The 21,641-nt window shown below is 40.7% G+C and overlaps 3 protein-coding genes and 1 pseudogene across 3 annotated transcripts in view; 3 read left to right on the top strand and 1 right to left on the bottom strand.

Moving 5' to 3' along the window:
* The window catches only part of LOC103331137 (organelle RRM domain-containing protein 1, chloroplastic-like), a 72,255-nt gene that overhangs the window by 11,580 nt on the left and 39,034 nt on the right, over window positions 1-21,641 (bottom strand). The window lies entirely within an intron of this gene.
* Window positions 6,113-9,926, top strand: LOC148916946 (uncharacterized; annotated as a pseudogene).
* On the top strand, window positions 10,007-10,372 carry LOC148916945 (uncharacterized). The gene has a single exon (XM_089052330.1). The coding sequence runs from the start codon at window positions 10,007-10,009 to the stop codon at window positions 10,370-10,372; it is 366 nt and encodes a 121-aa protein (XP_088908456.1).
* On the top strand, window positions 10,569-11,966 carry LOC148916944 (uncharacterized). The gene is made up of 3 exons (XM_089052329.1): window positions 10,569-10,982; window positions 11,255-11,431; window positions 11,544-11,966. The coding sequence occupies exons 1-3, from the start codon at window positions 10,569-10,571 to the stop codon at window positions 11,964-11,966; spliced, it is 1,014 nt and encodes a 337-aa protein (XP_088908455.1).

Raw genomic sequence — 21,641 nt, 5'->3', positions numbered from 1 at the left:
TGCTAGGCCCGAGGCTGGATTGGGGGCCATGGTGGGAATGCTCAGGCTAGTTTGGTTGTGCCTTTCGGGTTCTGGGTAGGCTGCGTTGGGAGCCACAGGCTTGGTTCGTTCAGTTTAAGCCGGGGACCTTGGTGAGTGGTGTTCGGCTCAACATTCACAGGTGAAGATGGTCACACCTCTGGGACATCTTGACCCTGCTGGCGGCGGAGTTCCACCTCGGCTGGAGGTTGACCTCGTGATGGTCCCCTCGGAGGTACCCTCTGAGGATCTGTGCTGGCATCGCGGCTATCCTCGGTAGGCATAGTTTGAGTGTGGAGTGAAGAAGAGGCGCTGGGGCGGATAGGTGAAGGCCAGTGGGCTGAGAAAAATGGGTTTCAAGTATTGGATTCCACAGACAGCGTAAGCTGTTGATGCTCCTTTTCGGGGAGGTCAACTTAGAGATAGGGGTTGTCCTTAGCAAGAAGGGCCTGGGCCTTCGGTAGAGAGCTAACTGCAGAAGACAAAAACAGAGGAAGCGTCGTCAAGCCGGACACGGTGGGATGGCGAAGGCTCTCCGATGCTGTCAGAGAGTGACTTTTGCAAAGTACTTGATAGTAGTGAGAGAGAAGTTACCATTTTCTTGGTTACTGTTCCTATTTATAGGGAAGTAAAGGTAGGAGGTTTGCACAAAGTTCCGATGTGGGACTTTGTGCAAGTTGCTGTGATGATGACACGTGTCTCCGGTGTTCTAGGTTTGGCAGTTCGGAGCTTCGGCAGGTGGTTGTCCCTTCGGAAGAGCATCTCCCTTTGGCAGGGAGGAAGACATGTCTACCTTGGTGTTCAATCACGCTTGGTTAATTATGGTGTAACAAGAAGGCTGACCAAATGCCTATGCCTCAGCTTTGACAAGGCTTCCAAGCTCTGGTTCAGTTTTGGGGCAACTGCTTCTACTTTAATTTCACACATTTCACTTGTACCGGTAAACCATTTCTGAGACAGCCTTTAAAACTGTAATGTAAATATAGCACATAAATAATGCTATCAAGTTGATGAACAATAATGTTGGCTCCATCAAATAATGCATTCAAAGGCAACAAACAACACAAATTCAATGTTAATACCAGTCCCTGAGATTCTTCTCCCATCAAATTCTCAGCATCGAAATTGTTTGTTGCATCTCGGAGAGTCTGAGAGCCATGGGAACTGAAGGATTCAAAATATCCTCGCTGCAAACAAAAAATCATGAAAATCTGCATCGGATTTTTAGACAACAAATCTGAAGAAGCCTAAGCTAACTCCTAGAAAAGTAGCTCCGTACCTTTCTTGCCCATGAGGAAGAAGATCTAATCTGAACCTTATGAAATGGAAGATGGGAATCCAGATGGGGCTTAAAAATGAGTCGCGATGAAGAAGGGTAACTTTGGCATGGGCGGTCACGAGGAGATGGCGAATCACGGCAAGCTGGTAACCTAAGCGGTACTATGGGATGGCGATCAAGGCAAGTTGATCGGTGACTGTCATGCTGCGAAGGAGAGATTTGCCTCATAGATGTGAGAAGGGTTTTACGAAAGGACGTGATATAATCGATGTTTGAGGCGTGGGTTTTCAAAGCTGCTTCGCAAACAAAGTTCAATGTCTTTTGGCGCCTCATGAAAGCGCGCGGTCCTAAAGCACTTGATTGGAATCTTGCCATAGCAGGCTAAGCTAAGTGACACTATTATGGAATAAGTGTTCCCTACAATAAATTACACTTCGGCAGTTGTCATGGCAAGGGTACTATTCAATTTTTTGTCGTTACATTTTTAAACAATTAATTTGGACAATATTTTCGGATGAGATTTTTTGATAAAATATTCGGATAAGATTTTCATATAAGATTTCCGGTTTCAAATTTCGGATAAATTTTTTTTTTCAAACCCGATATAAATTTAAACTTAAAAGTGAAAAAAATTTAGAGTTGAAAGTGAAAAAATTATTGAGTAGAAAGTGAATAATTAAACTTGAAAGTGAAAAAAATTTAGAGTTGAAAGTGAAAAATTATTGAGTAGAAAGTGAATAATTAAACTTGAAAGTGAAAAAAATTTAGAGTTGAAAGTGAAAAATTATTGAGTAGAAAGTGAATAATTAAACTTGAAAGTGAAAAAAATTTAGAGTTGAAAGTGAATTTGTTGTTAAAAGTGAAGAATATGGATTGGTATTTATAGGTAATTTTTGGGGTTTTTTAAAATTTTACGATTTTTTCGTAATTTTTTGCCTTGAAAAATTCCAAGCCGTTGGATTGAATGAAAATCGGATCGGAAGGACTGATCGCCATGTGGCGTGAGAAAGAAAAAAATATTGCGCTGCGGCGTCGCCACTACGTCGACGCCTGCCTCGGGCTCTTTGCCTGGGCAGCCGAACGACCAGCGGGTGGACCCCCTTTGCCGGACCAGGCCTGTTGCAAATCGCTTGGCTAGGCTCCCCCCCCCCGGCCCAGGGCTCATTGGAATCTCTAATAAGCTATACGTCATAATTTAAAAAATCCAAGATCGATATGTGGTACCTTACCACAGCGGTATTATAGCACTCATCATGTATAAAACACAGGAGCAGTTTTTAGTTTTTATATAATGTCGTTTATTGGGTGTCGTAGTTTAACATAATTGTAGTAGTGAGTACAATCCATTTCATCCGCATATAGACAGATACACTTTTTTATTAAACAAATATAAAGAAAGTCTATATCAATTTACACTTTTTTCAACTTATACAAATTGTAACATAAATGAACATAAATTGTTTGGGCTAAAAGGAGTCATTTCATGGATTGACAGTAGTTTTTGGTTTCTTATGTAGTTACTTTAATAGAAACTACAAAACCAGAATCAAAAGAAATTTCAATCTTCCAACTTTGGGAAAAAAAATAGACAAATTGAAATAAAGGTAGGATTAAGATGTCTTATTTAGTTACTTTATGGTCAGCATGCAAGTTTTCTACTGTTCTTGTTACCTCTGTTCTCTAACGGTTCGGGTTTATATGGTCTCTCAAATTTCTCAGAGTCGATCGTTGTTGGGAAAAATAGAGTAATAACCTTATATGAATCTTTTGTTCAACAAAAATGTAGGAGGTGGAAACTATTGTATTACCCCGGATTATAGAATCGTTTAATGACAAGAATATGACACCACATGATCTTTTTACCAAGAACCATAAGGAATTGGTGCAAGAAGGAGAAAGATAGATGAAAGAAACTGCAACTTCTTGTACAGTTATAGGTGGTCTCATAATTACCATCAGGTTTGCTTCAGATTGACCGCCCCGGTGAAACAATGGAGAAAGCAGGCATTCAATATTCCTATAATAAAAAGTTATTTATGCTTTTTATAATCTCAGATGCTATATCGCTCTTTTCTTCCACAACTCCAGTGTTAATGTTTTTGGGAATCCTTACATCACGTTATGCAAAAATTGATTTCCTTAAATCCTTGCCAACAAAGATGATAATAGGGCTTTCCACCCTTTTCATCTCTATTGCCGCTATGATGGTTGCCTTCTTCTGGCCTTTATGATCAATGAACAATCATGGATTGTTAAGCCAATCATTTTTCTTGCTAGTGTCCCAATTTCCTTATTTATTTGGTTGAGATTTTCATTTCTACTTATGGAAGAGGAATATTTGATAGGAAACTGAAACCATGGACATAAATTCTTGATGGTACGTGTATATGACATTGTATAACTTTTGTAATGTTGGCACTTCTTGGAATATCTTGTATGTATTGTGCATGATATGTATGTGTTTTGTATCCTATAATAAAAATTTGAAGTTGAATATCTATTTCATTTCTTATTGGGAAAGATATAATTGATTTGGTGAAGGTTTGCGTCGCTCTCCCTTCCCATCCTCATGGCCCTTCTAATATAATGTGATTCTTGGTGAAGAAATTAAGGGCATGTTTGATAACTATTTCAATTTTAGTTTTTAGTTTTCATTTTTGTGCTAGAGAGGGGAGGATGGAAGAGAACATTAACAAAAGTGAAAACAAAAACTTGAAAGTGAAAACAATTTCAAATTGATTTCAGTTTTTAGTTTTTGTTTTCACTTTTATTACTTCTCTCTCTCATCTTCCTTCTCAATTATGTCCCCACTCTCAATATTTTCCTATTTGGGCTTCCCTCTCTGCCCTCAGGATTTTGTTTTTGGGAGCTCACGAGCAACTTCTCAGTGGGTCACCCATCCTGGGATTGCTCTAGCCCCAACTCGCTTAACTTCAGAGTTTCCATGACTCGAAGCCAATGAGCTCCTAAAAGGCCTCGTGCTAGATGGAGGTGGGCATGTACATATAAGGTAATTCAACCCCTCTCCGTTGGTTGATGTGGGATGTTACGATCTACTCCCCTTAGGGGCCTGACGTCCTCGTCGGCACACTCGCACCATACTGCAAAGTGGCTCGATACCAAATTATCACATCCGGGATTTGCTCCGCATTTGTAGCACGATACTGTCCACTTTGGGCCCCCCTCTTTGCCCTCACAGTTTTGTTTTTGGGAGCTCACGAGCAACTTCCTAGTGAGTCACCCATCTTGGGATTGCTCTAGCCCCAACTCGCTTAACCGGAGTTTCCATGACTCGAAGCCAGTGAGCTCCCAAAAAGCCTCATGCTATATGAAGGTGAGTATGTACATATAAGGCACATCAATCCCTCTCCATTGGTGGATGTGGGATGTTACACCAGGCGTGCATGTCTTTTCTTGTTTTAATATTAGCACATTTCTGACCTAATAAGATAATAAAACACAACATGAGATATTTAATACAAAATAAATGTTGGGAATTACAACATGAGATATTTAATACAAAAGAAATGGTGGGAATTTCAATCAGGAAGGAATTAAAGTCTCATAAGGAAGAGGGAAAGAGTAGATTCAATGAAGGAACAATGGAACTTCTTATTCTTAGTTTTGCTTTGGACTCTAGCAATGATTTTAAAGAATTTAAGATTGATGATATTTGCAAGCTTGTAGAGAAGTTTTATCATGCAAATTTCACTGCTAAAGACTTGCGTTTGTTGAGGTGTTGTAAATGAAATTTTGGTGTAATAAATCCCATTGGATGATAAAATAATTAGGATTTGGTGGATTAAATTGTGAGCCCCATAATTCGCCCATGTGGCGTGTGACTCATCAAAATTGGATTAGTTGTCAAAAAGTGACACGTGGCGACATCCGACGGAGTGCATCAAACGGTTCAAGATGAAGACATAATTGAGGAAAAGAATCTTCCGTGATTGACTTTGACTTAAATCAAATATTAATTAGGTCAATCAATTGAAGATAATCTGGTTAAATTGCCAGATTATGGGAATTGATTTAAATCAAATCAAAATCCCACAAAATAAGGTTTTAAATGGGGAAAGTTATCTAGGTTAAGCATCCTACAAGGGCCTATAAATAGGAGGCCTCAAGACGAAAGAAGGGGCCAGAAAAACCTAGCATTAAGAAGAAGCAGAAAACTCCCTGCATTCTTCACCTACACTTTGGAAGAGCCACCAAGCACAACAAATACGTGCCGGTTCCTCCACCCTAGAAAATCCCAAACACCAAACAAGCCTTGTGCTACCCGTTTGATCAAGATCAAGTCTCTACGACCCTTGCATCAAACACAAATTGTCTTTATAGATTTTGGAGATCGAATCAGAGGATTCAATACAGAGATTGTAACCCTAAATTTCATAAATACAAATATTATTTTGTACACGTGTTCTTGTCTCATTTGTCACAGGAACGGAGGGCGACCACTTGGTGAAACAATTTGTTCATTCCCTAAAGGGAAATGCATTTGATTGGTATGTAGACTTGGAGTCCGAGTCCTTTGACAGTTTGGACCAAATGGAGCGAGAATTCTTGAACAAATTCTATAGAACTCGTCGCACCGTGAGTATGATGGAACTCACGAATACCAAGCAATGGAAAGATGAACTTGTCGTTGATTACATCAATCGATGGCGTTCATTAAGCTTGGATTGCAAAGATAGGCTTTTGGAGATATCAGCAGTCGAGATGTGCATTCAAGGGATGCATTGGGGGTTACTCTACATTCTACAAGGGATTAAACCCCGCACGTTTGAGGACCTAGCCACTCGTGCCCACGATATGGAGTTAAGCATCGCCAGCCACGGAGGAAAGCATGAGCCCGTTATCGAGCATAAAAAGGAGAAAGTCTTTGGACAAAAGATAGATAAGCCGGTCAAGAAGCCTACCAAGGAAGCAATGACAATCAACACTGTCCCGGTCAAAATCTCCACCCGAGATAAGAAGAGGGAAGTCAAACGGATGGAGTCATCCCGAGAGGTAGATAGACATCGGCGCACCTTGAAGGAATTGGAGGAGAAAAGCGTGCCCTTTTCCTGACTCCGATGTCTGGGTATGCTTGAGGATTTGCTTTGGAAAGAAGGTGATCGAATTGCGGAATGTAAGCGGCCTGAGGAGATGAGCACCGGGTCAATGACCCTAAATTTTGCAAATACCACAGAATTGTCAGCCATCCAGTAGAAAAGTGCTTCGTGTTGAAGGAGCTAATTATGAACTTCGCTAGGCAAGGAAGGATCGAGTTGGATGTTGACGAAATTGCGGAGGCGAACGTTGCCACAATTGTGTTTGGATCCTTTGATCCGGTGCCGTTGCCCGTATTGTCAAAAAGATCGGAGTTTCAATCTACAAGGGGCATACACCAGAAGACTGGTCTATGTACAAAAGAAGTGGTGGGCGAACCAAACAATCAATGTGGTGATGGCTTTGTTGGTAACTCGTCTTTTGATGATAATGAAGGATGGACGCTCGTTACTCGGCGGAAGTCTCGTACGAAGCGCATTCCTCAACGACAAAATGCTTAATCAAAGAAGGAGCGGCGAAAGAGAGGCTCGCACCAACATTCTAAGAACAAAACTAGACGGATTGTGAGGAGAGACTTCGAACAAGAAGATGGACCATTAATCCAAGGGCCACGAAGTCCAGTTATGCTAGGAGAATACTTTCCGAAAGTGTTCTTCGTAAGAGGGCCAACGGAGACAGTCCATATGACAACTTGCTATCAGGTAGATGACGAAGATGCCTCGGAAGGAAGATATGAAACTCATGAAGAGCGAAAGGTCTCAACACAAGCAGAAAATCCACCAGCGCATTCAAATATTAAAGAAGCGGTGGAACTCCCTGAAGCCATACGTGTAGCATTGGTAAAGGCATTAATGCATCTCGATATCCAACCAAATAAGATAAGGAAGACCGGAGAATTAGAGCCTGAGTCTCAAGACCATGTTATTTGCTGTGCAACATGCGCTTCCATCACATTCACCGATGAAGACCTCTTGTTAGGATCTAAACCACATAATCGTCCGCTTTTCGTGTCAGGATATGTGCGAGAACAAAAACTTAGTCGCATGCTTGTGGACGGAGGTTCAGCAGTGAACATCATGCCTAAATCCACGATGATAAAGTTAGGCATCACCATGGACGAATTGTCTCGTAGTCGTCTCATGATTCAAGGCTTCAATCAAGGAGGACAAAGAGCTATGGGCATGATCAGAATTGAGCTCGTGATAGGCGATTTAAAGTCAAACACCCTATTTCACGTGATTGATGCTAAGACCTCCTACAATCTCCTATTAGGAAGGCCATGGGTGCATGAAAATGGGATAATGCCTTCAACCTTACATCAATGTTTCAAATTTTACGGAGGAGGAGTAAAGAAAATCTTGGGTGACGTCAAACCATTTACTGAAGCCGAGTCTTACTTCGCGGACGCCAAATTTTACATGGATGAAGACGTGGTATCTGAAGTTATTCCCGTGGAGGTTCACTTGACAAGAAAAGCCATGCCAAGAAAAGAAGAGCATTCAAAGTGCCCTCTCGATACAGAGAATGTTTCGAAGAAGTCAAAAAGCACTTTGTCCGGACAAATGGGATCATCACCGACAGATTCACGAGAAGGTGTCTACTCCCATCCTCCGCTATGTCTCATCATCCCGACGGAAGGAAGGACAATCCCCATTTGGAGAAGAAGTAAAGCCAGGGAAATGGGGAGAAAGCGACATGAAGTTCTTGAAGGAGTCGACAACCATACCTTTACCCAAGTTAAATAATTCAGACGTTTCGAAATCTTCGGTACCAGGGTTCGTCAGACCATCACAAGAGGCAACAAGACACGAATCTCTTCCGGTCACAAGAACAAAAGAAGGTTTTGACCCTAATGCTTATAAGCTCATGTCAAAGGCAGGTTATGACTTCAGCTTATCCTCTTCGATGGGAGAGCTTAATCCAGATGTCACAGGAGAAAGGAAGCATGGCCTTAGCGAAACCCAAAAGAAGTTGAAGGAGCAAGGTTACACAATTGACTCAGCTAGAGCAGGCCTAGGTTTTACTCATGTCGCACCTGTCAAGATCTCAACTAGAAGAAAAGAAAAGAAAGCGAAGCTCAACATATTAGTGTCGAAGCGGTTGAGGAGGAAGAAGAACCAAAGGCTGGTAAGAGAGCCTCAGTGTTCAACCGCTTAGCCAAGCCTACCCAATAACCTTAGTTTTCAGCCACATCAAAGAATCAACATCACGACCTTCTGTGTTCAAAAGGATAACTGGGCATGATAGCCAAATGGGAATTCAATCAACCCCATGCAGATCGGCGCTAGAAAGACTTGGAGTTCCAAGCAAGTCGTCTGAAGAGAAAAATCAGCAAGAATTGAAAACTAGAGTTCATGTCGATTCAACGGAAGACAATGAAATTCGGAGCTTAATCCCGTCACGTATGAAACATCACTCTACATTAGACGTAACTTCAGGTGACCAACTCAAAGTGAAACGACAAACAATCATACAAACTCGGGAAACTTTGAGTCAGCAAAACAAAAGTGATGATGAAGAAGCGGAGGTTCTAGCTGTTCATCACGTTACGATCAAAGAGCTCGACGAAGAGGAACCTTTCGAAGAGGAGGTTCATGATGCTCCTGCCGCATTAGAAGATGGAGGCCAAGCGACTGTTGATGAACTAAAAGAACTAAATCTTGGCACAAATGAAGACCCAAGACCTATCTTCGTTAGTGCACTTTTGAATCCTAATGAAGAGGAGTCCTATCATCAACTGCTACTTGAGTATAAAGATGTCTTTGCTTGGACATACAAGGAGATGCTAGGCCTTGAACTGAAAGTTGCTGTCCATCACCTTGCAGTCAAACCTAGAACACGCCCAATCAAAACAAACTCAACGTCACTTCCGTCCGGAGCTCCTAAGTCAAATCGAAGCCGAAGTTGACAAGTTGATCGCCGCTGGATTTATTAGGGAGGTCAAATACCCGACGTGGATAGCGAATATCGTTCCGGTGAAGAAGAAAATCATTGGACAAATTCGTATTTGTGTTGACTTCCGAGACTTAAACGAGGCTTGCCCGAAGCATGACTTTCCATTGCCCATAATTGAGCTCATGGTTGATGCAACCACAGGTCATGAAGCCTTATCTTTCATGGATGGTTCATCTGGATACAATCAAATAAGAATGTCGCCAGAGGACGAAGAACTCACACCTTCCGTACTCCAAAAGGAATTTATTACAAGGTGATGCCATTTGGCCTCAAGAATGCAGGTGCGACCTATCAACGTGCAATGCAAAAGATCTTTGGTGACATAATTCACAAGAATGTCGAGTGCTACGTTGATGACTTGGTGATCAAGTCAAAAAGAAGAGAAGATCACTTGAAAGACTTGAGAATTGTGTTTAACAGATTGCGGAAGTACCAACTCAAGATGAACCCGTTGAAGTGTGCTTTCGGCGTCACGTCAGGTAAATTTCTTGGTTTCATCGTTAAACATCGAGGCATCGAAGTAGACCAGACTAAGATTAAAGCCATCGAGGTATGCCCGAGCCAAGAAATTTACGTGAGTTGCAAAGTTTACAAGGGCTTCTCGCGTTTGAAAGCATAAAGAAGTACCTATCGAGTTTGCCACTGTTAGGAGCTCCTATTCCAAGCAAACCACTCATATTGTACATTGCGGCTCAAGAGATGTCAATTGGAGCCCTGTTGGCGCAAGAGAATGAGTCACATAAGGAGAAAGCACTCTATTATCTAAGCCGAATTCTTACTAGTCCTGAATTGAACTACACGCCTATAGAAAAGATGTGTCTTGTACTTGTCTTTGCTATTCAAAAGTTAAGGCACTACATGCAAGCGTTCACGGTTCATCTCATTGCACGAGCTGACTCGGTGAGGTTCGTTATGTCAAAACCAGTCTTGACGGGCGTTTGGCCAAGTGGGCGCATTCTCAATCAATATGAAATCATCTACACTCTAGCAAAGGCGGTAAAGGGGCAAGCTGTTGCAGATTTCCTAGCCGATCATCCAATTCCAGCAGATCGAAATTTCAGATGACTTATCCGACGAACAAGTCTTCTTCACGACATTTCTCCCGCTTGGATGATGTTTTTGACGGATCACTCGTAAAGATAGGGCGGGGCTGGTGTAGTCTTCCTGTCACCCGAGACACGTATTGCCCTACTCATTCTCTTTAAGTGAACTTTGCTCGAACAACGTTGCAGAATACCAGGCTTTGATCATGGGCTTACAAATGGCCGTAGAGATGAAGATATTGAGCTTAGAAGTATATGGTGACTCCATGTTAGTGATCAACCAATTGTTGACCCACTACGAAGTTAGGAAGGATGATCTAATTCCATATCACCAAATGGCCACGCAATTACTGGAAAGGTTTGACTTCGTGACGCTGGAGCATGTGCCAAGAAAGGACAATCAAATGGCAGATGCCTTAGCCAATCTTGCCGCTACGTTGGCATTGCCAAAAGATGAAGCGGTGAATCTTCCAGTTTGCCAATGTTGGGTCGTTCCATTAACACTTGGGGCATGGCAAGAAGGAGCCAACGTTATCTCGGTATTGTCCATTGACATTGACGATTGTAGGCAACCTTTAATAGATTATCTTGAGCATGGGAAACTGCCAAATGATTCGAGACATCGATCAGAGGTACGCGTCGGGCACCTCGATTCATTTATTATAAAGAGATTCTATACCGTCGTTCATTCGAAGGCCTGTTTCTAAGATGCTTGGGGGAAGAAGATGCATCCAAAGCAATAGAGGAGGCTCACTCAGGTATTTGCGGAGCTCATCAATCAGGGCCAAAGCTACATTTCCAAATAAAGAGGATGGGCTACTATTGGCCGACTATGGTCAAGGATTGCATGGATTATGTGAAGAAATGTCAAGCTTGCCAATTCCATGCCAACTTTATACATTAGCCGCCGGAGCCGCTACATCCTACAATTGCTTCATGGCCATTTGATGCGTGGGGCCTTGATGTGGTGGGACCAATAGCACCAAAATCTTATGAGGGTCATTCTTACATCCTTGCAGCCACAGACTACTTTTCAAAATGGGCAGAAGCTGTACCTTTAAAGGAAGTGAAGAAAGAAAACGTAGTGAACTTTATCAAAGTGAATATCATTCATCGGTATGGTGTGCCGCGCTATATCATCACAGATAATGGAAAACCATTCTCAAACCGGTTGATGGATAAATTGTGTGAAGAGTTCGGTTGCAAACAACGCAACTCTTCAATGTACAATGCCCCAGCCAACGGTCTTGGAGGCATTCAACAAAACTCTTTGCAACCTGTTAAAGAAAGTTATTGGAAGAACCAAGAAAGATTGGCATGAAAGGATAAATGAAGCATTGTGGGCTTATCGGACGACATATCGGACGCCTACTCAAGCTACACCATACTCACTCGTGTATGGCGTGGAAGCAGTCTTGCCTCTAGAAAGTCAAATTCCATCATTGAGGATGGTCGTACAAGAGGGGTTGACTGATGAAGAGAATGCAAAGCTACGTCTCCAAGAGTTAGAAGCACTAGATGAAAAGAGACTCGAAGCGCAACAACGCTTAGAGTGTTATCAAGCTCGGCTTTCAAATGCTTTTAACAAGAAGGTTCGCCTAGGTCTTTTCAAGTAGGAGATCTTGTCCTCGCATTACGTAGACCTATCATCACAACACACAAAACCGGAAGCAAGTTTACTTCAAAATGGGATGGGCCCTACGTAGTTCAAGAAGTGTACACAAGTGGAGCTTACAAGATCGTAGCCGAGGAAGGTTTAAGAGTCAGTCCTATCAACGGAAAGTTCTTGAAATGATACTACGCATGAAATGATACCAAACTCCTGGCCAGCATGAGCCTAAATGCGTACGGCATCAAAAAAAAAAAGAGGCTCGTTGGATTGAGAACCCGAAAGGGCGGTCCAAGCAAAAGTTAGAGCACAAGAAAGTCCGTTGAACTGAAAACCCGAAAGGGCGGTTCAAGCAAAAGTTAGGACACAAAAAAAAAAATCCATTGAACTACGTGATGACTTGATCCCTTTTCACCGAGGGTACGTACGCAGCTTGGATAAATAATTCCAAGTTCACTCACATCAAAATAAAAATAAAGGGTTTCCTCATCAATCCGAACTATTCAAAAAATAATAATAATAATGAAATAAGAAAGTGCTTTTATTTCATTATGAAAGTTAACTAGTAAACATCAACACTTTGGCAAGTTCAAAGAGAAATATAAATAAAGCAAAGAAAGTTTACAACAACAAAAGTTTGCTATTTCCAAGACAAGTCCTTGAAGCCGTTACGCAATCTCTCAAAAGAAACTCGTAACGCATCTAAAGTCTCAGCATCGGCAGTGGATAATATAGGAGCTTCTTCAACTGCAATCTTATCCTCTCTCAAACGGGCAACCTCACCATGATGATAAGAAAGTTGTGCATCACTCTTTAAAAGCGATTCGTTTAATTGACGCAGTCTTGACTCCAATTGCTCTTGTTCTCTCTTCAACTCCTCCATACGCGTGTTGGCAGATTTAATAGACTCAAGTATCGAAAATTGATGAACCTCTTCAGCTTGTTGCAGAGCCAAGGCAACAGAAAGTGAAGAGTCGACAGCAGCTAAACGATCACTTTGAACCTCGGGAGACAGCTTTTGGGAGTAAGCAGAGTGTGCAGAATAATAGTCAACTGCGGTCACCATAAGTGCATCAATCATAGCTCGTAGGGATGAGACTTCGGCCCCTATATTGTCAATTGTAGAGTCAGCAACTTGCCAATCTCATCTTTGAATGAAGGAAGCCTTTCTAATGAAGCCTGCAAGATTATGCTTTTTATTTGGTTGCCCAGAACGGAAACTACTTTGCGAAGGGTTTTGTCTGCAACACCTAATTTTGGTTCCCCACATGACATTTCAGAGGTTGATGCATGAGTAGCCGGCTTTAACAAATGTTGATGCACAAGCGAACCTACATTGACGAGTAATGGTTAAGCAAGTAGAATCAAAGATTTCTAAATACGGAGCATGATAAAGATTGGAATCATACCTCTTAGGCTAACACCTGAACCACTTATCGGGCGAAAGCATCATTTTCCTCTTCGATAGGAAAATGATTAAATGGTACAAGCTCGGATACAGTAGGGACATGATGCACTACTTCTCCCTAAAATATATATATATATATAATTAATTAATTAATATATATGTATAAAAAAGGGAGGCTCAAGGTGAAATAAAATACATACTTCGTTCATTAGAACTGGTTGTGAAATAGCGAGTACATCACAAAAAAATGTGTCATCAAGTGGGTATGCCGTGTCCAGATCGCAATAAAGAGGTTCGATACTTGTCTTCTTATGCCTAAAGTTGACTTCACTGTCTTCATTGCTGCTTATATGCCCTCGCTTCAAACGGCGAATGCGTCGACCAAGGGGAATGAAATCTTCTTGGGAATCTGCTACACTTTCTATTTTTCCTTTGTCATTAAGGACTTGAGTTGAAGGAACATCAACCGGAGGTAGGTGTTGAACTTGAGGCGCAGGAGTAGTAGAACTACCTTCAACTTCTGGATGAACTTGGAGTGCTCTACCACGGGTGAGTTTATCATGAACTGAAACTTCGTGGCCTTGAGACTTAAGAGATCTTGGCTGAGAAAGCGACGACGACTTGCCTACAGTTGAGACTGTCTTTGATTTCGTAGATTCAAAGCGATGCACCTTCGACCACCAAATAACATAGTCGGATGTGACCTCAAACTCCCGGATCTTGTCCTTAGTGGGTAGGGTTATTGTAGATGCGCTGCCAATCTTCAAGCATGATTTCCAATGTGAGTACAAAGTGATAGCACAGATACCATTCCGGACGTCATCTTTAGGTTCTCCGCACATGTTGTACATAACAAAATTGTCTACCGAACCGATGCGGGCTATAAGGTTGATGACTCGGTAGTTTTCCTGTCGAGAGAAACGAATCCCGAACGAAGGCATATCAGATACTCAAAGTCTTCTTTAGAAATATGATCTTCATCAGTCCGTTTGCATTCTGAAAATAGTATTGCAGATGACTCATTTTCACTTTACCACAAGTCCGAATAAAGCTCGAGCTGACGAATCTTCAAAAAATTCGCCGAAAGTCTTCCCGAGAACCTTGCCATGATAGGAATGGACTTCTCGGAATATGATGTAAAATGTGTGTCGAAGTATTCGCCCAACCATCCATACACATAATGGAAATGTGGAATAGTTGTGCAATTTCCGATCATCTGCACTAGAAATATCGCTCACCCTTGTAAATGCGCCAATACCGGAACTGCTAGGCCAAATGATACACTGCGGCGCTATTCGACCGCAACTTTGAAAACCCCTGGTCTAATCAAAGTTACGTCGTCTTTGGGAAATACAAATTTGCATAACCAGCAAGCAAGGAAAGCAGCCAAGTATGATCTTTCCATGTCTTCATCTGTTATACCCAAGTCTTCAAAAACGCCTTCCTCTTTCTCAGTGCGTTTCAGTGCCTCCATGATGATACCAGACGGATCAAAATCTTCCTTTGGCTTTTGTGACTTGTTTCGTATGGTTTTCCTTGAAGGCTTTTTGTACTTGAATGGTCCTCGATACCAGTACTTTATCCAAGCAGTCATTCTCACCCAGATTTTCTTAGAATCCTGTAAAATTTTGTGGTATGCTAGGAACAAGTAGCGACAAATGTGTGGGATATAAGACACGTCTTTATGGTCCTTCCTGTTAAGACTCTCAACGGATGGAATAACCTCATCATAAAAGAGACTTGTAATAGGAGACTGCCGATTTCATGGAGATCCCAAAGGGAAATGGACATTTCTCCTTGTGACGTATGAAGAGTATTTGTCGCAGGACACCAATACTCGCAAAAGGCTTGGATAACTGGAGCATGTCGATCATAGCTAAATAATGAGGCAAACATTGCATTATATAAACCGGCGCTCTTAAGAACCTGGGTATTTCTACTTAGCACATCTTCAAGTCATTCCCAATAATATTCGGTGAATGTAGATTCACCAGTCGTCGGGAGAACAAAACCCCAATTCACTGCTCCATTATGGATTCGATCGCTAAGAAGTTTGAATGCCCCTAATGAATCGTTCTCTGTATGATGCAAGGATTTTAATTGTAAAATAGTGGAGTGAAGGTCCCTACCTGTAGACTTGGATTTTTTGAAGTTGCGCAGTTGACAAAACACCTCTTGGGACCAAGACGGAATATGAAGAGAGTTGTCCACCTCTGATACCTCCGAAGCTAAGAGTGGCGCACCTATAAGCAATGCGGTACCTTCGTCCCTGTCATCACTTTCATCCTCAAGAATAGTAACGGTGCCTTTCTTGAAACACTTGAAGAAGGCCATCCGTATAAGATGAGCGACATGAAACAATATTCAGTATTAGGCTGGTGATTTCATACTTTAAAAAAAAAAAAAAAAAAAAAAAAAAAGAGCTTACTTGTACAAGTTTGAAAAGCCGGGTAAAGGTGGAATGTCTCGAGAAACAATTTTCACTCGCCTTCTCCTACGTAAAGCCTAAACGCTTAAGCGGGTTATCACCAAGTCGGAGAGATGGATCAAACCCAAGCGGTATAGGACGCCTACGTTCTTCACTCGTGCTCCACTTACGTAAAGCCTAAGCGCTTGAGCGGGTTATCACCAAGTCGGAGAGATGGATCAAACCCAAGTGGTATAGGACGTCTACGTTCTTCACTTTCTTTCAAAGTACCTATTGTAAAAAAAATATATGTGTAAATATCATCATATAAAATAATAATAATAATAAATGATTGAAAGAGAAATTGATGTGCCCACAAAAAAAAAAAACAAAAAAAAAAAAACAAAAACAAAAACAAAACAAAAACAAAAAAAACAAAAAGGTTATTTCGAGTCGCTTGGATCAGCCCAAGCTGAATGGTGGCAGCCCAATTTGCCCACTTCTCCAGCCAGCGCCAAGTCCGGCCAAAGCATGGAGGCCCACATCACGCCAAGACCTAGCCCTTCTTCTCCTCGCAGCCGCGCTACCACCCAAGGCCCATCGTGGCCTTGCCCCCAGCTCCACTGTGGCCCAGATCTCCCCTGCCCGCTCACTCCAGCTCCAGATAAGGCCTAGCGCCTTCTCCTAGCGCCAGCCCATGTCGCACACCAAGGTCAGCGCCCCATGCTTCCACTTCGAGCCTAACGCATGCAGTGCTCAAGCCCGCCAACCTTCCAGACCTCCAAAGAATGCACGCAGCTTGAACCTACCAAATTTTTCCACCCTATTATATATATATATATATATAATAAAAATAAAAATAAAAAATAAAAAAAGAGAGCAAAATAGACAAAAACTGATGCAAGCATAGTAAATTCGTATGCCAAGGGAATTTGCTGTTCATCATACCAATTGAGAATTTGCTATTCATCCATGAAGTCTCTTGATATGCCCAAAATGGTGGGTTCTGGTGGCTATAAACATAAAATTAAAAATTCCAATGTTAATTTTCTTTGTTCCGCTGGCTACAAGAAGGCATATATATATATGAAAGAATCAGACAACGAAGGAAAAGAAGCAACTCTCACCACTTTGGTTGTTGAAAATTCAAATGATGCAAACTTCAAAGTTGTAGACCTTCCTGCCGACAAGAGGAGTTTTTCTGCAGTTCTATTTGGTTGATCTCAATGTTCATGAACGTAGTTCAATTTAAAGAAGCCAAAGACCATCAAAGCTCCTAGTGATGCTAGGGTTTCTTGTTCCTAGTTTAGGAAAATATTGGATTTTATATCTTGATTCACAAGATCTTACCAATATTGGATATTATTAAGCATAATAATATCAACCAAAAAAAAAAAAGGAAACCAACGTGGGAAATAACAAGCCAACGTTGGAAATAGGGTTCATTGGGTATTATTAAGTTTAATAATATCACCCCAAAAAAAATATAAAAAAAAGGAGGAAAATAACACTTCAAGCTGCACCTCCTACATGTGACAAAGCACATGTCTACAATGCATCATGAAGTGGGGGCAATTTGTAGACAATGAAATTTTGGTGTAATAAATCTCATTGGACGAGAAAATAATTAGGATTTGGTGGATTAAATTGTGGGCCCCATAATTCGCCCATGTGCCGTGTGACTCATCAAAATTGGATTAGTTGTCAAAAAGTGACACGTGGCGACATCCGACGGAGTGCATCAAACGGTTCAAGATGAAGAAAAATTAAGGGAAAGAATCTTCCGTGATTGACTTTGACTTAAATCAAATATTAATTAGGTCAATCAATTGAAGATAATTTGGTTAAATTGCCAGATTATGGGAATTGATTTAAATCAAATCAAAATCCCACAAAATAAGGTTTTAAATGGGGAAAGTTATCTAGGTTAAGCATCCTACAAGGGCCTATAAATAGGAGGCCTCAAGACGAAAGAAGGGGCCAGAAAAACCTAGCATTGAGAAGAAGCAGAAAACTCCCTGCATTCTTCACCTACACTTTGGAAGAGCCTTCAAGCACAACAAATACGTGCCGGTTCCTCCACCCTAGAAAATCCCAAACACCAAACAAGCCTTGTGCTACCCGTTTGATCAAGATCAAGTCTCTACGACCCTTGCATCAAACACAAATTGTCTTTATAGATTTTGGAGATCGAATAAGAGGATTCAATACAGAGATTGTAACCCTAAATTTCATAAATACAAATATTATTTTGTACACGTGTTCTTGTCTCATTTGTCGCAGGAAATTCGTGTTTACAGGTGTCAACTAGAACTTTTTGAGTTTGAAGTACATCAAGAAGATCTTGATATCTTTCAAAATATGTCTATTGTTTCCGAACTGTGTCAATGATTAATTAAAACAAACAGAGCAAAGACATATTATTTGATTGATAGGTTGACTCATTTAATATTAACTTTTCCAGTTTCTACAGTAACAACAGAAAGAGCATTTTCAGTTATGAAACATGTTAAGACTATACTTCGCAGCAAGATGGAGGACTATCTTACAAATTCCCTTATTGTCTACATTGAGAAAGAACATGATGTGGATATTGATTCAGATTCAACAATCAAAGACTTAGATTCACTCAAGGAATGAAGGGTTCCACTTCACTAGGTAAGCTATTTTTATTTCCTTTGCAATGCAATATTTGCAGGGGAGGAACTAGCCTATACTACCTGGTCAGTAGCCCAAGGAAGGGTTTGGGGAGAAAAATAATTAAACATATATAGCTTAATATTTTAAACTAAAAATAAATTACAAATATATACAATTGCATATCCTACCACACAGTGTCGGACCTAGTAAGCACCTCTCCTCACTAGAAAAACCATTGTATGTGCTTCAAATTGCCCATTTGCTCAGCTGGTGGTGGTGCACTCAGGTATATAGATTACCTTATTTCCATTTTAGCATTTAAGTAAATGTCTTTGTTCTTTTACTTTCGTTTATTTTTATGTTACTCTATTTGCTTAATTTTACAATGTAAATAAGGAAGTATCCCCCATTTGGATTCAAATAAATATACTAGAAAATCAAATTCCCACCAAATCTAAATATGAAAAATCGGTTTTAGTTCAAAATACGATTTAGTTTAAAAATGATGAATCATTAAATCAATATATATTTCATACTAAAATTCCATAAAATCAAGTTTTCTTATTTGATGTGAAGCAGCCAAAAATTATCTTGAGAAATGATTATTCCGAAAAATCAATTTTCATACTTCGACAATATTTTTACATAAAACAATTTTTCATCTAGGTAAAAAGCTTTAGATGTTCAATCCACAAAGAGTTTTTTAGCTTTTCAAAATTGCACATCCGCTAAAAAATTCCTGGGTCTGCCAGTGCTACCACACCAATAGTCAAAGTCAAAGGTCTTCCACATTTATATTTGGTGTTAAACTTTGCCCCAAACATCAATTTTAATCCTTTTCCATTAACGTATCTCCTAAAGAGAAGCACTTTTCTAAATAAAATTCACCCTTTTGTGAATAATATGGCTATATGAAATTGGTACTTACTTAGGTGACAAATGGTAGATTTAATTACACAACCAGGACAAAACAACTCAGCAATCTTCACACACTTTAAACCTTGACCAAATACACGTATGACTAGTCAACTGCTAGTCATGACCAATCACAATCAAAAGAACACACAGATCATGCCACAATGTACCTGCAACCTAGAAGATTACTAGTGACAACCTACGCACTCTGAAGGACCCATCAATCTAGGCATCCCCTGTGCTAGCAACAACTATGTGAAAGTGTGTGAAATCATCAAAATCATGCAAAAATCAAACAGCAGATAAAGATGACTAGTCAACCATCAAGAACACAAACCCATAAAAATTACAGATATGCAAAACAGATTTTGTTCACCCAAAACCCACCATTGGGAAAAACTGGGAGTCATCAACCGACCAGGCAATCCACTAAGTAGAAAAAGATTCTTACAAAGGAAATACAACCAAGCTCAAGATTCACCTAGGTCAATTTAGGAATATGAGCAATACCTCCTTTGTCCAATCTCCTTCTCCAACTTAGCAAAACTTGAAGCTCAGTTCTTCATGGCAATGGCAGCTCCTTCTCCAGCTCGTTCATCCCATGGCACAAGCATGCAAGTTCCAACACGAACCAAAAACAAATATTTGGATTCAAAGGAGAATGACCAATTTCTTCAAGAAACCATACTCTTGAAGAAATCAGTCTTGAATCTGACCTAGATATAAATGAGAGATGATTTGAATAGCTAGATGCAGATTCGGGTTTTCAAAAGCAGTTTTTCAAAAAGAAATCAATTGGAAAAACTCATAGATGAAAAGTATATGGTTCTCTCTTGAGGAAGAAGAGAAAGAAAGCAAAAACAATCTTTCCAAAAATTCCACGCAAAAGAGACAGCCGCCTAAATGACCAAAAACGTGACCTTTACAATCAAAAATTCGTTAGGTCGAAAACCACAGATGGCAGCAGAGAGAGAGAAAGAGGAATAGGACAAAACAGTTTGTTATCCAGCTGGAAGCAAGAATGACTAGTCATATGAGAAACGGATGACTAGTCATCATTTTATGAAGACTGTTTAATGTAATGATATGCAATGCTCAATACCTTTGTCAAATTGCTTGAGCCACCATAAAGCAGAGATTAGAGAAGAGCACCAATAAAAGTTTTCCCTAATCTAGACTTGAGCTTGATAAATTACATTACACATCCTATTACAAAGTTGTCAAGGGAAGCCAAAAGAAAATAGTAAAAACCATACATTAACAATCTCCCCCTTTTTGGCTTTCCTTGACAACACACTCTCTAAGAACACTCAACCCAAAACCGAGACTAATGAGATGATGAAGTGAGAGTTCCTGCAAGAACAACCAATCTTCCCGGCACAAAAACAAGCATATTGTCACAGAAATTTTTAAAACAATATGCAATGTGGGGTTGAGAGTGTTCTCCCCCTTGTTGATAAGGAAAGTGCAAAAAGGCAGAGAGAGAGAAACAGCATATAAAAGGGATTAACCACAAAGTGATAGGCATATAGGAACAAGGATAATAAAGCACATATTCATATATGAATGACTAGTCAAACAACAGAAATACAATACAGAACATAGATTCATGACTAGTCAAATACTAGTTGTTCAAAACAGGACAGAACAACTCCCCCTATCACAATGCATAGACTACCCACAATGTGTTAACAAAAACAATCCCTCCTAGCAAAATGCACAGACTACCTAGAAGGAGATTACAAAATAACTTCCCCTATCCCAATGCACAACCTATCAGAATTAATCTTCCTAACAAGGACACAGCCAAGAGCAACCCCAAGCTAAAACACCAAAGAGCCACCAGAATCCAAAGAGTCATCCGAGTCCTCAACAGTGGCAGGATCAGCCGAGTATCAAAGACACACCAAGAGCAGGAGTTGAAGTGGATGGAATGCACTCAAAAGATGTCAATATACTCCTCCTTGGGCAGCTGATCTCGAGAGAGGCATTCTCGTGAGGAAGACGACACATGTATGAGAAAGGTTCTAGAAACTTTCTGGCTAAGGGCAGCAGAGGCCTTGCCATAAGGAGCAATGGGAGGATGCCACTGATCGGAATCATGAAATACCACCCCATTATTCTCACAAAGGCGCTGAATTAGACAAGGGAAGACAAGAGTCCCCTTGTGCTTGGTACCATGACCAATGGTCTTTCCAAGAATGGCATTATAAAGGATATCACCAAGGGGAATTTTATCATGATTCACCATGGAAATCATGAGTTGACAGGCAGCAAGAGTGGGATTAGAATTGTTCCCAGTGGGGAGAACA

Source organism: Prunus mume, linkage group LG5 (genome assembly GCF_029339155.1).
Source record: "Prunus mume cultivar Tortuosa linkage group LG5, ASM2933915v1, whole genome shotgun sequence".
NCBI classification, from domain to species: Eukaryota; Viridiplantae; Streptophyta; class Magnoliopsida; order Rosales; family Rosaceae; genus Prunus; species Prunus mume.
Note: the sequence above shows the minus strand (reverse complement) of the source record. Positions and strands in the feature narration are given on the sequence as shown.